Source organism: Ambystoma mexicanum, chromosome 2p, assembly GCF_040938575.1.
Source record: "Ambystoma mexicanum isolate Mex_15411 chromosome 2p, UKY_AmexF1_1, whole genome shotgun sequence".
In the NCBI taxonomy this organism is placed as follows: Eukaryota; Metazoa; Chordata; class Amphibia; order Caudata; family Ambystomatidae; genus Ambystoma; species Ambystoma mexicanum.
In genome coordinates, this window is record NC_090923.1 from 913,305,287 (window position 1) to 913,322,560 (window position 17,274).

General features: G+C 48.4%; 1 protein-coding gene across 1 annotated transcript in view; it reads left to right on the forward strand.

The window, feature by feature from the left end:
- Positions 1 to 17,274, forward strand: part of CLPTM1 (CLPTM1 regulator of GABA type A receptor forward trafficking) — a 667,007-nt gene that overhangs the window by 193,035 nt on the left and 456,698 nt on the right. The window contains exon 5 of the mRNA XM_069644626.1: positions 11,787 to 11,904. Coding sequence (XP_069500727.1) covers positions 11,787 to 11,904 — 118 coding nt within the window. The remainder of the gene's footprint in view (positions 1 to 11,786; positions 11,905 to 17,274) is intronic.

Here is a 17,274-nt window from a genome sequence, read left to right on the forward strand (position 1 = left end):
GTTGGGGTATTCATTGTCATATTGAGTTATCTTCCCTCTAAAATACTGGGGACTCCTTTATTGTCTCTGGTCAGGTGAGTATTTCTTTCCCTGTCTGCAACAGAATAGCATTCTGTTGCAGACAAGGAGAGAAATACTGGTTAGAGTGAGATAGCACATGCTTTTTTTGTATTTGTACTAAATAAAATGAGGTTCATTCTGTTTCTGAAATAGAGGTCTGTTAATAAGACCCACCTTTCATAAAATGCTCCATGGCAAAAATGTTCCAGTGCAAAGGTGTGCCTTTTTCTTTTTAGACAACATCCTGGCACCCTCAGCAATGCCTCTTCTGTTGCACCAAGGCGGGTTGAAAGGTCATATATGTATTCCTGACCGCTGCAAGACATAAAATTGATGCAGGAACAGGTCGCTTTTTTTTTTTCAAACTTGAATTTTATTGATTTTGACATTGGAAATGAACATACAGGTGGATATATATTATGCATGAACAGTTATATCAAAAGATTGCTCTGGTCCACCTTGACAATACTTAACAACATTAACGTGTGTCATGCCAATGAATGTAAAATTTAAAGCCCTGGCCCCCTCACCCCTGCCGAGCTCTTGAGTCCTCCTTGTTCGTGGCATTGCTGTGGCGAGCCGTAGTGGGCTGTGTGACGTTCTTCTTTGGTCATACTTGGATCATGGATCTCCAATGGGGTCTGTGACAGGCATGGGTGGGTGGCAGTGGGTCATATGATGTTCCGCTTTTGGTGGTGTGGGCTGCGTGCTAACGCTTTGCTACGTCGGATCCTCCGTGGTTGGGGATGTGATGTATTGCCCGATAAGTCGCACCAGGCTTATTCTTGTCGTGCGGCCTTTTCGTGAAGTATTGCTGTTATTTTCTCCATTGTACACATGTTTGTGGCAATCTGTATCCAGTCCTTTTTATCTGGAAGGCGTGGAGATTTCCATTTTATGACCAGGCATGCCCTTGCCGCGAGCAGCAGGGGGGGGAGACTAGTCCTTTTACCCTAATCACCTCGTCGTCGTCGTCGTCGTCGTCTTCTTCTAGGCCAAACAGAATCAGGAGGGGGGATGGTTCCCTCTCTATGCTGTCCAGCTGTTTAATCCATCCCAGGACTTCTTCCCAGTAGATGCAAACTTTTGGGCAATTCCACCACATGTGCCAGTAGTCGGCATCCTTGCCACATTGTCGCCAGCATCTCGGCCTGGAGGTTTGGAACATTTTGGACAGCCTGTGTGGGTCGTACTGCCACCTGTGGAGTAATTTTATGGCGTGTAGTCCATACTGAGCTGCGATCGATATTTTGGATGGCGTCTCGCAAATTTTGTCCCAAGCCTGTTGGTCAAATTCTCTGCCAAAGTCTCTTCCCCTCTTGCTTTGAGACGGAGACTCGGAGCATCGTCTTTGGTGATTAGGGCTCTGTACATTTGCGCTATTAGGCCTTTGGAGGTGCTGGACGTGTCTAGGATCGTCTCAAAGGGCGTCGGTTCTCTGTGTGATGGCTTTCCATTCTCTTCTGGACAATACTCCTTTCAACCGCAAATACAAGAAGATTGGTATCGGGTGAATTTGAAGGGCTTCCTCTAGTTCCGTAATAGAGATGAATTTTCCTTTTCTCCACAGCTGACCGACTCTCTCAAGACCGGTGTCGAACCATGTTTGATATCTAGCGTGTTCTGGGATCTCTTCTCTGATCCCGGCGACCAGAGATGGCTCAGACGTGAAGGCCACGTGGTGACCCCCGACATTGCTTTCTCTTTTTTCCATACGTTCCACATTGTGCCCAATATCGGGTGATCGCGCAGTCTTCTTGTGAGTTTCGATCTGGGGACCCATAACCATTCTGCTAGGGTTACAGTGGCTAGAATGTTGTTATCCAGCTGGACCCATTGGAGGTCCTTTCTGTCTCGTAACTGTGGGATCAGGATTCTGAGTTGCGTGGCCTGATAATAGCGTTCTATGTCCGGAAGGCACACTCCGCCTAGTTCCTTTGGTAGTTTTAAGACATCGTAGGGGATCCTGTTTTTTTTTTTTTTTTCCATTCCACAGGAATTCTAGTATGGCCGTCTTGACTTGTCTGAAGAAGTTTTCTGGGATCGTGATGGGCTGGACCTGAAAGGGGTATAAAAACGGTGGGAGGGTCACCATTTTGATAGCGTTTAGGCGTCCCATCCAGGAGATAGTCAGTGGTTTCCATTTCCCAAGATCAGCCTCGAGGGCTTCAGGCAGTGGAGGAAAGTTTGCTTCTTAAAGGTTGTCGAGGCGGCGTGTTAAATTGATCCCTAAGTATCTCAGCGTTGGACCTCCGATGATCAGCTCAAGGTGTTCAAGTGCTATTTGTTCAGGGGATAAGTCGTGGAGTGGAAAAAGAATAGATTCGATTTTGTTAATTTTGAAACCCGAGAGTGTGCCGTATTCCTCTATCAGGTGAATCGCTCGTGGGATTGAGGACGCTGGGTTAGATACATGGAGCAGGATGTCACCCACATACAAGGCTAGTTTATATTCTCTGCCATTTACCTGAATCCCCTCCACAGCAGGATCTGCTCTGAGCATTAGGGCAAGAGGCTCCAAGGACAGCGCGAAGAGTATTGCCGAAAGGGGACAACCTTGTCTCATACCCCTACTGTGAGGAAACCAGCGGGAGAATTGGGAGTTCACTGCCACTGATGCTTTTGGGGGTGTGTAGACAGCCTTGCTCCCTTGACGGAGTGTAGGGCCCAAGCCTATCATCTTCAACGTGGCCTCCAGGAAATGCCATTCGACTCTGTCGAACGCTTTCTCGGCATCTATTGAAAATAGTGCAGGCGTGCTCAACGATTTTTGGGCCTCGTGAATTAAGTGCAGGGTCTTTCGAGTGGAGTCTGCACACTGTCTGCCTAAAATGAAGCCCACTTGGTCGTTGTGGATTATTGAGGGCATGTGTGACTCCAGCCTTGCAGTGAGGACTCTCGTGTAGATTTTAGCATCAATATTTAGAAGGGATATTGGGCGATAGGAGGCACACTGCTTTGGGTCCTTACCCTCCTTGGGAATTACTGTTATTAATGCATCTGAGAAGGATTCGGGCGATACACCGGATTGAAGGATGCTGTTAAAAAGGTCGACCATGAATGGAAGAAGAGCATGTTTGAAAGTCTGATTGAACCCTGCTGTATAGCCGTCGTACCCCGGGGCTTCCCTGTCGGAAGTCTTTTGATTGCTTCTTCAATTTCCTCTCCTGTGATGGGAGCTTCCAAGGTTTGTACTGTATCGGGTGGGAGAGCAGGCAGGGATATTTTGTCCATGTAATCTGATATCGCTTCTGGGTGCGGGGCAGCGTGTGAAGTGTATAATTTTTCGTAGAAGTCGGAAAAGGCTTCAGGGATGCTGTGGGGATATGGGTTGCTGGGGTCTCCTTCGTTTTTGATCGTGGGTACCCATCGCTCTTGGCGCTGACCGCAGAGTCTTGCAGCTAATGGGGCACCTGCTTTGTCCCTGTGTTCATAATGCTTCTGCTTCAGGTATTGGAGCTTGCGAGCGATGCTAACCGCCTCCAGCATTTGTAGTTCTTCCCTCTTGTCGTTGGCCTGTTTAATCTTTAGTCGTCTATCTTGTTCTGCAGATTGAGCCATGAGATCGAGTTGGGTGATTTAGTTTCGGGGCCTGCTTTCTATCAGTTGGCGTTCTCTTTTCTTTGCTGCTCCCTCTTTAATGAGTAGCCCTCTCCAGGTCGCCTTGCCTGCTTCCCATACTGTGTTCATGGAAACTTCGCCCGTGTTGTTGTGCTCAAAGTATTGGGTAATGTCCTGCTCAAGCTGTTCCCGAAATATTGAATCCTTAGAGTCTTGTTGCAGCGCCATTTGGAGCTCCTTCGGGGGAGGGCCATCTGATCAATAGTGACCGTGACCATATCGTGGTCTGACTATGTGACAGGAGTGATGGTGGATTCCGACATCGCCGCAGTGAGGTCTGAGGTTAGGTATATATAGTCTATTCTGGAGAACGTCGCATGCGGTGTTGAAAAGAAGGTAAAGCCAGTTTGGTTGGGGTTCATATGTCTCCAAGCGTCGGTAAGATTGTAGGCATCCATCATGTCTGCGGCCGGTGGACATCCGGTGCTCGATGGAGGGGTCGTGGAAGAGTGGCCTGATTGCCTATCTTGATTCGGATCCAGCCACGTGTTCAGATCACCTCCCAATATGACTTCACCCTCTGCTTCGCTCATGACTTTCGGGATTATCTGTTGTAAAAATCTAGATTGTCCTGTATTGGGTGCCTACACTGACGCGAGGGTGATGACTGTGCCTTGTATCTTGCCCACTAATACTAGCGCTCTGCACCTCGCTTCCCTCCAGGACTTTAGGAGTTCAAATCGGATCATTTTATTGATGCCGACTCCCGCTTTCTTTAGTGGGCCGTAGCCCCAGTATTCCGAGCCCAGCTCGGTGTATAGGACTTTCTTCTCTTCTCCTTTGCTGTATCGAGATTCTTGTAGAAAGAGTATGTCCAGTTTTGCCCTCTTGAACTCTCTGGACACCAGCGATCTTTTGGTGTGGGAGTTAAGTCCCTTAACATTCAGCGTGGCAATTTTGAGTATGCCATGCCGGTCACTTGATTCGTTATGACACTGGATCATTGTTATGTTGATAGTAATCGGTCGTGACGTCACGCTGCCCATTGCAGGAAATTGCCATGGTGGAAAGTAATGTGACAGCTGCTCTTGATTAACGGAGGCTTTACGATTTGGTGTGCCCCTTACCCGCACCCCCCCCTTCCCCTCCGGGTATTAAACCTCATACCCGTTGTCCCCAGTTTCAACTGTCCGCCCCTAATTTTACTTATGGGGGTCTGTGTCCCAGTTGGATGGCGTCCGATTTGGACCAGGTGCATGCATGCAGCCAGTCTACTGTCGGACCACTAGTGAGGGTCGTAACCGCACAACCCAGACCGCGGCTATCATCTATATAACATTCTGAGCCCCCCCCGCCCTTCTTCGTTTCTTTTGCATTTTGCTCTTACCAACACATTAACAAACAATGGTAACTGCTATTGAGATCTAGTTTGTGCATTGATACTTGCAGTTTTAGGGTTCATCTCCACCAGCTGATAGTTTGTGTGCTTCTGATGGCGCTCTTGTCATGCGCCAGAACAGGCCGGGCCACTGTACCGAACTCGAAAGTGCCAGTAGTCACATGGGCTTGGCATTAAGACGTACGTCACCGTGAAGAGGGACCTGCATATGCCCTGTCACTTGTTACTGTCTGGAGTGTCATTGGGCCGTCTATACTTTCTAGATCCCCTAACTTTTTTCCTTTTCGGGCCCTGGGGTCCCTCTCTCGCTTTTTTTTTTTTTTTTTTGTAGTGATTCTTCCTGCATTCCATCACTTGGGTCGGTTCCGAGCAGGTCTGCGATACACTCACATGTTGAAACGTGAGGGAGAAGGGGAGAGGGCGGCGATGTCTCCCTTTGTGGCTGCCGCTCCTGGCTCAGACGTTTCCATTGACATGGCGGTGTTTGTATCTGGTTCCAGGTGTGGTGGGGTGTAGGCGAACCTGGCCAGCTTGCTTTGGAAGTTCATATGATGCCTGTATGCGAGGAGGCACACGCCCCGGGAGTGGGGGCCTTACCCTCTGCACTGGCGTGATGTAGCGTTCTCGGAGTACGTGGCGGAGCGCCGTTCAGGAAGTCCAAAATGGTGGGGGGCTTACTGGCGGGAGGAGGCACACGCCCTGGAACCAAGGGCTGTTCCATCCATTTGCGTCTGTTTCCAGCTCTGGGACCGCTGTGATGCTAGGGGGGGTCCAGTGTATGGACCGATCATATTGGTGGGCTCGAGAGGGGTCGTGGTGAATGGGTCCCGCGGCGGAAGGCACAAGCTTTGGCGAAATTCAGAGGGCTACCTGTATGGGTGTATGGGTGTCCTGACTGTGTGTGTTGATGATCCGTCTGCGTGGCTCTTAGCGGGGGCAGTTGAGTATACGGTGCGCGGAGGAGGGCACACGCCCCACTGGTGGGGGCCCAACCCTCAGCGTTGTCCTCTGTTTAGAGGCTCATCCCTTGCATCATGTTGCGTAGCCCCTAGGGGTATATCCAAGAAGCGCTCACCCGGAAATTAGCGGTGGGCCTCAGCATGTAGATTAATGCAGATGGTGGATGGTAGGGCTCAACGTAGGGTGTTCTTGATTGAGGAACCCTGTATGTGGAGGTTGAGAGGATTCCAGATGCACTGACTGTGCTATGGGTTGTTTTGTGGCCAAGGGGGGGGGATTTAATCGCCTGTACCAGGACTGTGAAGGGGTGCTTGGGCCACAGGTCGCAGTTCGTATGGGCCCTCAGGACCTTTCAGGGTAGGGAGTGCCGGGGGAGGTCCCCGTGGAGGCGCCCCTCCTGGATGGGCCAGGTGGCGAGTGCCGCTGTCTGTGGTGGTAGACGCGGGACGAGGCCCAGATCGCTCCACGTTCCGGCTGCGTCCTCTGTCTGAGGCTGGGTTGGGGGGGCCGGAAGGGGCCTCCCTCCGCGACTATGCCCACGGAGGGTGCCTCAGGGGGAAGCGAGGTCCAGGCGAAGGCACAGGCTCGCCAAGTGTTCCGAGGAGGTGCGGGGGGGCACCTACCCACTCCGTTGTGCTGGTGCTCCTTTCTTCTGGGCGCCACACTCTGACACCGCATGAACGGGAGGACTGGGGGCGTTCCGCAGGCCTCCCTGTCTCGCATCCGGGGGCTGCTGCGGAGTCCTCGAGAGGGGCAGGGAAGCCGGGACTGCCTGTGGAAATCGCAGCAGGGTCTGCGCTCTACACGAGCGGGCGGTGGGAGGGGCCGGGTACCTCAGTGCCAGCTCCGGTGCTGCCGTCGGCTCATCTGCTGCGTGTGGGCTTGGAGGGGGGGGGGTCACGCCGGGGGTCTTTTCTTGCGTCTGGGGCCACCGTTTTCCACTGAAATTTCGATCCTTTGGTGGAGGGAAAGGTTCACGCTTCAAGGGGTGTCACGATTGTGCGCCCGGGGGGGGTCAAAAGTGGGGGCTCAGGTCACTTTTGGGGCCCGTGTGTACAGAACTCACACGGAGGTGCTGCTCATCTGTGTGCCCCCTGGCGGCCAATCCACACAGGTGGCTTTTTAATTGTCTGCACCTCTGATTCAAATTATAATAGTTTATCCAGCCAATCTGGCGGCATGCTAAACTGTAAATATAAGCCATGCCTGGTTGTGGCATGGTGGCTGCAAGGGTCACACTAGGGTCACACAATCCCATAGCAACAGCAATTTGATATTGTATTAGTGTCACCTTTGTGCAGCAGTGCTTAGCTATGACTGTTAAGCGTTTCAGAATCTCGCTCGTGTGTCTCCTCTACAGCATAATGGGACAATGACCAGGAAGCTGCGTATTTGATGACAAAACTCTCCTCTCAGGGCACAGGAACCCATGCCACAGTAGGTCTTCTGGTATTCGGTTCTTCAAAGGCAGCACTGACTTAGCAAAGTTGCACTCGCTCCAGGTTGCTGACCGCTGAAGTTCCCAGCATGGGAAGGGGTGGGGTTTGAGTAGCCAGAGGTGAGAGGGAGGCTGAGGGAGAGGTTCCACCTTCTTCGTTCCTGCTAGGGCTCTCTACAACTTCCTGACCGCCCCATTTGCTACAGAAGGGGCACACTGGGTATGTTGAAAAGGCAGAGGACGCTTGTTAAAGCAGTCTGGATTTGGACCCTTTGCAACAGCCTTACTTTGAACCACTCCCATGTGACATTTGGCCTTTATTGATGAGTAGTTAACTCCCCAGGCAAGACCGGTTCACTGGACCTCTTTTGGGAAAATTGAAGTGAAGACGGGTGTCCAAGCTCTGCTCCCTAACCATCTACTGGGGACAGTGGGTGTGAACTGCTGAGGACCAATGCCCATCTGCTGGTCTGTGCACTCTGAGCTGAATCCTGCTGACTGGAGAAGGACCCCAACCACCCACCTTGATCAGAAATGACCTTGTCCTAAAGACCCTGTATTGGACATCCCAGTAAACTAGAAGCAGCTTGAATCCTTCCACATCATTTTATGATGTATGTGAGTCAACTTGAGCACGCTCCAGGCAATTCAAGCGATTACCAGACTCCCTTTGCTGCTTTTGGCACTTTACACATCTTCGAGCTGCTTGCTGCACTTCAAGCTATTTGCCGCACTTTGAGCCATCCCAATGCCAGCTCTACCCATTGAAGCGGGCTGGGTGATCCCGAACCTATGGCATCCTCGACTTTGGAAGCAACTGACTTGAGTGCCAACTGCTGGAAGCAATCGACTTGCCCATCCTGAATGCAGACTTGACCTAGTTTTTATGCTGACTCGACTGAAATATTCGATGGTCGCGAATGCTCACTCACTCCAGCGAAAGCCTTCACTTTGAACCGACTTGACGCTTGTTCGACAGCATGGTAAGCACATAGAAGCCTAGTTTGATGCTGCTGAGCACTAAGACGAAAGTATTTTTGAAAAGGCCCTGTCCCCCTGGTCCAGTTTAAAGGACTATAGTGACATTCAAGATCCCCTTCTATAATTTACAAAGACATCTATTCTTAAACAATTCACATTGCTGCCAAATCCCTTGACTGAACAAACTTGCTTACCAATGCAACTCCCCTTTCATATCAGTCTGCATTCTGTTTCTTTTATAGGGGTGCATTTTTAGTGTTTTTAACTGGTTGATTGGACATACTTATATTTTGGACTCATTATACTAATGATGTGCTGTGTGCAAAAAAAGGGAGTGCATTGGGCAGAAGCCAGTTCGCAATGATTCGGTGGTTTAAATGGTAGGTATATACTGTTTCGAACGGTGGTGTTTTAAAGGTTTTTTATAAATAAAATTTTGCAGTGGGCTGAAATAGTTAAGCAAGGTGAGATGACCTTGGACAGAATGCGTATGAAGTCTCGAAAGTGTGATTTCCAAAAAACAGCCCTTTCGCAGTTTTCAGGTTGTGAAATATATCTTGTGGTTTACTGAAATTTGGAAAACACCTAGTCATGACATTTTAATAAATTAGGTAATTGTGACAGAAAATGATCATATGTTCCAGGAAGTGTTTGTCCAATGGAAGTTAAGTGATGTATTTCACCTTTAAGTAAATTGGCCTTTCAAAAAAGAAGGTTGTCTAAAATGTAAGAAAAGCCGAGATTTATTTTGTCATCCTGTAAGATGGGTGATTAAAACAACATACTTCCGGTTAGTCGTTATCTGTGTCTCTCTTTTGCACATCATGGTTCCCTGCCAGGGAGTCTGGTAACAGGAGATTATCAAGAGAAATTGACACTTTAACAGCAGATTTTGCCCTCCTGACTCAGTCTTGCTTCGTTCACGTTCTCTCATTAGGGTTTACTGTTGGAGAGGACCCGCTATCATGTTTTCCAGATGCTCCGCCATTAAACCTCCACCCTCGAAAGGAGGGTGCAGTATGTAAGGGGGGAGCCAAGCTGCCAATCCTACCCTTCTGTTGGTCCCACTCAGGGAAGAGATTGAACTGTCCTTCCAATGGTCTTGCTTATTCTTTCTCCCTCTATATTGCTGGTGTAAGGCTACACGCTCTACAGTCCTCCTTTCACCCCCAAGGGTTTTTAAATTGTTTGGGGAGAGTCCAAGCAGCCAGCTTCAACCTCAGAAGTTCACTCCTCAGCGGGCCAAGTCTTTATATCACAGTCTGCAGTCTCTATAGGGTCAATAGACTCCAAAGTGTTCATCCAGGTATTGGTCTCCTATTTTCTGAAGGGAGCTTTGAAGAGTATATCTGCTACCTCTGGGTCAGTGATTCCTACAGATCCCCCCCCCCACCTTTTTATGCCTATGGAGTTGTAGGACTCTGCACCCTCTTAATTGAGTTCTTTCCCAGGGTTATCCGTCTCATGCACTCTGATTAGTCCGGCCATAGACATTTCTCACATTCATTCATTAAGCCATTATTGATTTACTGTGATTTTGGTAATTGGGCCGCTTACCTGCCATCATGGGCCTGTTGACAGTATGCAAGGCTTTATAAGTGTCTAACGCCATCCTGGAATCTGGAGAAACACATTCATTTTGCAGCATTCCACTGTCGCCTGAGGACTGCAGGCAAATGGGTGTGGCGTATCCATCCAGCCGAGAGGTAAGCAAGCAGCTTTTTCTCTTGTTGGCGGGTAAAAAAGAAAAGACGATTAGTGGCAATATTGTTGCCTGCTGGGAAACCTAGAATGTTTCTGGTTCTACTTGTTCATGGGTGCCTGGTATGGTTTAAGATTGTTATATGTATCCTCTGGAGGGCGGCACTTTGAATGGCAGCCAGGCTGTCCCAGTCTCTGGGGCTCCGCTCCCTCACACAGAAGCAGTGTCCAAATGCCAGTTTGTGAAATGGAGCATACTGCTCACCTTGGTGGTCCTTCTGGGTTGCTTCCCGTCCAGTATTGCTACCCTCTGACTGCAGATTGCATCATATGTTTACCAGTAAGGATGTTGCCTTTTCCCTTGCCTTCAGGATTACCCAAGACTATTCCCAAACGGGTTCCAAGACCAGAGACCAGGAAGTGGAAGGTTATAGAGATCGACCAAGAGGATCTGAAGCATGACTTATAGGATCAGAAGCAGTCGGGTGGCTTTTCCTGGAAAGATAATATGCACAAAAGCTGCCAAATAAACCACCAGCCACAGATTTGAGGCCAGAAAAAGAGCAACGATGCGGTAAAGGCTGTAGAGCCGTGAAGAAACGGACCACGGTTCGAGAGTGCAGTATGAATGTGTTCATTTTTCAGCGTGCCGTTTTTGCTCCTGTACCAAGGGCAGAACTTGAATCACCTTGGAACAGAAGAAATGTTCGTGCAAATTAGACGAGGTCAGCTGGCTCACATGAATATCTTCAAGATGGACAGCCAGTCATCCACAGCAGCAAGATACCACAATAATGTGCCCGGTCATGGCTGTGATGCTCTAGTGTGGACTTAGTACATGAAAGGATGTAGGATGCCCCACGAAAGAGCAGGCACTTGAGACCAGCAGTGATGAAGCCCACAGAACTTTCTACTGGGAACACTAACCATAGGTGTCTGAATTCGAATTTTGTAATAATCGGTGCAGTATTCCAGGCCGCTGTTGATTCATGGTCTGGAGAACTTTTGTAGGGTCCCTAATTTGTATTGCTGCAATTCTTTGTGTTGGCAACTGTAGACTGTTCTATAACATAACAAGCAACTGCCTATAGATTTTGTCCTATTTCTTTTTTATGGGCAAGCTCTTAAACAGATAAGCTATTAGATATTGAGAAGTCTTACCTGTAAAAACTTGTAGATACTTGTTTTGATTGCTGTTTTTTGTCCTTTGGGCAACTTTTTTTTCCTAATGCCCTGCTTATAATTTTGAGTTCCTAATGTCTGTGTACATATTTCTTTTAGGCATAGCTTCGTAGTGTATTGTGGACATCCCCTAATTGTGTGCTTATGCAACTGTAAACTGTACCTTAATACCACCGTTCTTCACTTCCTGAAATTGAAGACTTTACTGTTTTGCCAACTATGAGAGTCAAGAATAACCTGTTAGCCTTAAACCCTCAGTAGAGCCCTTTTTGTAAAATGTTAGTAAGTATGAACATTGTGGTAGTGTGCCCAGTTTCTATGCGCAGATCAGAATTATAGTTTTCAGTTAAGTTGTGCAGTGACTAGGAGCAGTTTCACACCATATCTAACTGCAATAGTTGAGGAATGAGGAGACCTGCCTGTGTACCAAAAACCCATACGAGGGTTTCCTTGGAGTTTGTCCATTTAACATCAGCCCTTTCTTTGGTTTCATCTCTTTTTCAGAGCGTACAGCATAATGGCTCGATATACATCCATGTTTACTTGACAAAGAGTGGCTTCCACCCAGACCCCAAGCAAAAGACCCTTTATCGGCGATTGGCTACTGTGCATACATCGAGAAGTAAGATTCCTTTTGTTCTTCAGATGTAATTATTTCACTGTGGGACCAAGGCACATGCTGAAGTTGTGGTTAGGAACTCCTATTATTGTGCCTTTTAATCTGGGGTGAACACACATAAGATTGTGCTGCAGCATTGTATGTGATAATTGGGAATGTTTATATTTGGCTTCACGGTTCAGTGAAGGTGAATTTGTGTTTTCTTCAAGCAGACGTTATTTCCCTCTTGTGGTACTTGTACTTAACATAGTGCTATTTATCTTGTCATCTTTCCTGACATGATTGTTAATCACTCAATTGCCAGGAAGTTGCTCTCCAGACACCAAAGAACCTGCTTTGCTACAAAAAGACCTGGGCGGCTAGATCCTTGAAAGTGTTTTTAAAAGCAGCCATGGCACTGTAGAAAGTATTATTGTGCTGTGCCATTGTGATATCTTGCTGCTGTGGATGACATGGTCTGAGTTGCTTCAATATTTCTTCTGTGCCCAGAGGCTTCATTTCTGCCCTTGGCTGTGTAGCCAAAACCGCACCCTGAAAAAACATACTTGGCAACCTTGCACTCCACCTTCAAACCGTAGTCCAATCCTTCATGACGCTGTAGCCTTTACCACATCCTTATACCTTTTTTTGGCCTCAATCTGTGGCTGCTGGTTTATAATTTGGTCGCTGCTTCAAATCCTGTGGATCATCCCTTGTAGCCTCATTTTTCCCTATATCGAACCTGGATCTGGAACTAGTATAAGTCCTTAGTATTCCCAGTGGCAAGGGAAACGGCTACATCATTACTGGCAGGCATATGATGCAATGAACTTTAGGAGACAAGGAAGGCGATCTGCAGTCAGAGGATAACAATACTGCACTCAAGAAGCAGGCCAGTTAAGATGTGTGCTGTAATTAATTTCCAGACAGCACACTCCCAGATGACCCACATTGCTACAACAAATCTAGTTATCTTATGTTATATTGCATTTGTATAGGGCCTACTGCCATTCTTATGGCCACAAAGTGCAGAGGGGGAGGGACACCCTTGGAGGAACGAAATCCGTGAAGTGAGATTTGAAGGAGGATTCTGTAATGCGTGTGTGCCTTCTAGCCAGTACTAAGGTAGGTAGGGGTGATTAGGTCCCTGATAGCTAACCATGGTGATCTGGATAGTGGATGAGTGCTGTGATAGACTATCAGGAGAGTAGGCGAGTCAAGGAAACTGATTATGTGCACTGCTGGACCAAATTAGCCTTCTATTGGTAGTGGTGATGTGTGTTGTGAAGTAGAGTAGTGAATGTTGCGGATGTATGCAGGTGGGTTGGTGTGCCCGGGAAGGATACACCTATGTTCCAAAGTAATGAGTGCTCTACATACTGGTGATCAAGGCTGATATCTGGTTACCATAAGGTTATGCAGATAATATCATACAGATTTACTAGAATCCTTTCAGTGTGGTCTATATATCGCCTTGTTTCCTCAGGTGACTCCTCTGGTGCCCCCTCACCTTCCTGTCTGGGCGGGTGATAGTCCACCCAGGAGGCAGTCTTTGCCAGTCAGCATGCAGGAAGGCAGAGGCAGGTCTTGTCAGCCTTTTGGAAAGCAATGTGATCCTTGATGCTGTGGATGTGAGTTCCAGATTGTGGGTGCATGGAGGGAGAACGACCTCCCCTGCCCCCACTTATTATGGTTGATTTTGCAACTTTGATGACTAGCAGAGCTGTGCCTGATCTCAGGTTTCCAGTCGGCCTGTAGGGTGTGAGTTTGTGTTGCAGATACTCTGGTCCAGTGTTGTGCAGTGCTTGCTGGGTGATGCTCATTGCCTTGGAGGTGGATTGCCGCCCGGTCTGCAAGTGAAGGACAGGTGTGATGTGGTCTCTTGGGCCTAGTGCAAGAAGGAGCCTTTCTGTAGTGCTTTGTATCCATTGGAGTTTTCAGGGGTCCGCTAGGTAGAGGGAATTGGCATAGTATAAGCGTAAGAGGACTTTAGCAACGATTACGACAACTGTGTGGGAAGGTCCGGTAGTGGACGATGCGTCAGAGAATGCGTAAGTGTAGGCAGCAGGTTTTGATCACTTAGTTGATGTGAAGTGATAGTGCCAGGTCTGAGTCCAAGGGTCATCTTCCAACAGATCAGTTTTTTCAGTGTTGAGAAGAAGGTGGTTAGCAGTCATCCAGTGGTCCATTTCTGTGAGGCATGATGCAAGGTTGGGGGAGGTGGAGGAAGGGCCCTTTGGGATCTTGAAGATGATTTGGGTGTCATGTGCGTAGTTATAGCTGGACGGGCTACGTATGCGAATGAGTGTGGAGACGGGGGCTCATGTAGAGGTTAAAGAGCAGAGGGAAAGAGAGAGGTGCCCTGTGGCATTCTGTGTGTGACGGGGAAAGTAGTCGAGGAGAAGACATGTGTATTTGGGATCTGTTGGCGAGGGAGGAGGACAATCCACTTCATAGCTGCATCTCTGATGCTGGGAGCGTGGATTCTGTACATGAGGGTGTGGTGGTAAATGGTGTAGTGCAGTACAACCTTCCGCATCTGAGGATCCTCTCAGGCGGAGAATAGACACGATTCAGTTCCTCATAGGTTTTTGAAGCCGCATTGGGAGGGGTTGAGGTTTGCTTCTGTGAAAAGGCATAGCTGGGTGTAGGCTGTTTGGTTGATTCGTTTAGCTATGAATTTGTTTGAGATAGGTCTATAGTTGGTCGGTAGAAGGGAGTCGAGGGTGGGCTTTGTTAGGCAAGATTGTATGCAGTACCCTTTGGAAACACTACAACAACCCTGACTACAGGTAATGGGAAACCCAACCTTTGGTATAAGCTTATATTACACCGTTTTGGAAGTGTTGAGCAGCCAGGCTTATCTCAAGAGGGGTCAATGTGAGCTGTAGGGGAGTTAGAGATTCAGAGTGACCAGTGTTCAAATGAACTTACACACAAGGTTTCTTGAATAAACAATTATTAATTTATCAGTCAGAAGGGAGCAATATAATGGGAACACACAAATTGTAACGCTCACCTGATTCCCACGGGGGTGTTGATCGGAACTGGACTGCTAAGGTCTCCACCAGCGTTATTCATAGTGCAGAGACGGCTGACTGGACCGGCCTTCCTAGATTCGTCTGCTTGATTCGTAAAAGTAGTTTCCTAAAAGCATGAGGAGGGGAATTAGCCACCCAGTGGATGCAAGGAAGCACTCATTTAATTCGTTCCCTCTAAGCACCCCGATATTCCCCTTTTGTTGTCTCACCTTATTGTTTGAAATGATGAGCTCTTCATCCTGCACCGAGCGCAGGGGTGCGTAGAATCCCAGTTGCTTCACTGGTTTGAAGATTTTGGGTGAGTTCCAGACGTGTTGGACTCCGTGGTAAATGGCAAGGAGCCGTAAGTATGTCTATAGAGTTCAATTCTGTTATTCACCCGTTTTTATCCCTTTTGTATTGCAGCTTAATCCGAAAAGAGTTCACCTGAAGTGCTGCAGGTAGCGCGTGGGTAAGAGTCTGTATTACCCAGCGTTGTCCGGTAAAAGCGAAATAAATGTCTTTAACAAGTGTTCTTTCCTCCCACAGGTGCGGCGTTAAAGAGGTGGAACGCCGATGAAAGATGCCTAGGGGAGCAGTAACTCAGAGTATAATATGGTTGCTTTGATTCTTTGTTAGCACCCAGCTCACCTTGTTCTCTTTGTCCCTTCCAGGTTCCACAGATGCAGTGATGAAATGATGGCTGCAGCGCTGAACCGTGGGAGATGCAGACTGGTAAGTATGGTGCGGCGCGCCTGCTAGCGATGCAATGCTTTTATTTCTGACGTGTCTTTGCCAATTCTGAAGTGCAGCGAATTCGGGAACAGATGAAGATTAAAAGGTAAGTTCTTGTTCTTCTTTCTCTTTCTTCTAGGATGGTGTCCAGGTTCGAGGTGAGCGTGGCAGAGGACTGGATGCTGCAGGCGCGGTGAGCGTCACGCTGCTGAAGTGCAGAATAACGCGAAGCATGGGCTGCTGTTCGGGCGTGGTTTAAATAGCCTGCAAAGTAGTCCCAGGTAAGAAGTTCCCCAGAACCACCCCAGAGTAAAAAATTGTCCCTGTAATAAAATAGTCCCATCCAGGCCTCACGTGGGCTTTGATTCATTTGCAGCATGGACTGCAGGAGGTAAGTAATGTCTATGAGCCTGGCGCCTATGGCGCCAGGACTGAACCCAGATAGCCCCCAGCCGGGGTTGCTGGGGTCTCAATAAATGTCTGGATGCCTGCTCCCGCCGCTGCTGGGCTGGGTCCGGATGCCCGGGGGTAGGCATCATGACACAAATACACTTCAATACTATGCACACTTAGTTTCTAAATCTGAAAAGACCCTTTGGGATGGCCCACAGGCACAAGCCACACCCTGAGGGGACTTCAATAGCTAGGGTGCTGGGGGCATGAATATTTTACTGTTGGCGTTTAGAACACTCTTAGAAGTTGCTAAAAGGAAAAGGTGATTAGAACAAACAAGAGACCACCAATATTCTCAAGCAGGCAAATGCGTTTGGACCCCCTAAGCAGTCCTACAGTATAATAGGCTAAGCCAAAGTCAATGGGCAAAAGTCTTATGTAGGATGAAGCACCTCTGGTAGGCAAGCAGAAAAAGTATTTGCACAATGTTTTAGAAGTCTTTGAAGAAAGGAAATATCAAATGTTGACCCACAAGCTGTTTAGACTTGTGAGTAGTAGAAGATACAAGCAACTCTACAGCAAGAAGTAGTTCTCTCAGACTTTCTACAGTACCTTTTTGTATTGAAGAACAAGTGCAGCAGATGACTTTTGTTCCTGAGCAGCTCTGCAGATCTCACTGTTCCTGGGCCTCCGTCATGAGGACAAGAGGGGGAGGACTTCTGGGGACTCATGCACTGCAATGTGACGGTCACCGCTCGCAACCGGCAATCAAATCAGTGGCTGTTTGGTGTTTCAGCTCCTCGCGTCTACCGCAAATAGCAACACTGTGGTTCCTGGCTGTCGAGATTGGCTCTCCTTGCTTCTGGGGTCCCGCACTCTGAGGGGGCTCAGGCTCGGTCAGTCCTGCTTCCTGGAATTCCAGAGGATCTTCCTGGAGCTCTCTAGGCCAGCTTAAAAGCAACCCACAGAATCTGGTGTTCCTCTCTCTGGCTATACGGTTTCCAGCAGCAACTCTGTGGAAATTCAACCAGCTCCAAGAAGGATGTTCAGGTGGCTTACATTGGAGTTGATTGGTCCCACCAACTCAAGGGGAGAAGTCGTCCTTGCAGGGCCTTCTCTGTCAATACGAATACAGAGTTTCAGCACAGCAGCAGGGCTTCACCGGGAAAACCAACAGTCCAGGAGTTGCAGCAGGCGACTTAAAGTTCTTCTTTGGTTCCTTCGTCCAGTGGTCGACTCTGCCTTC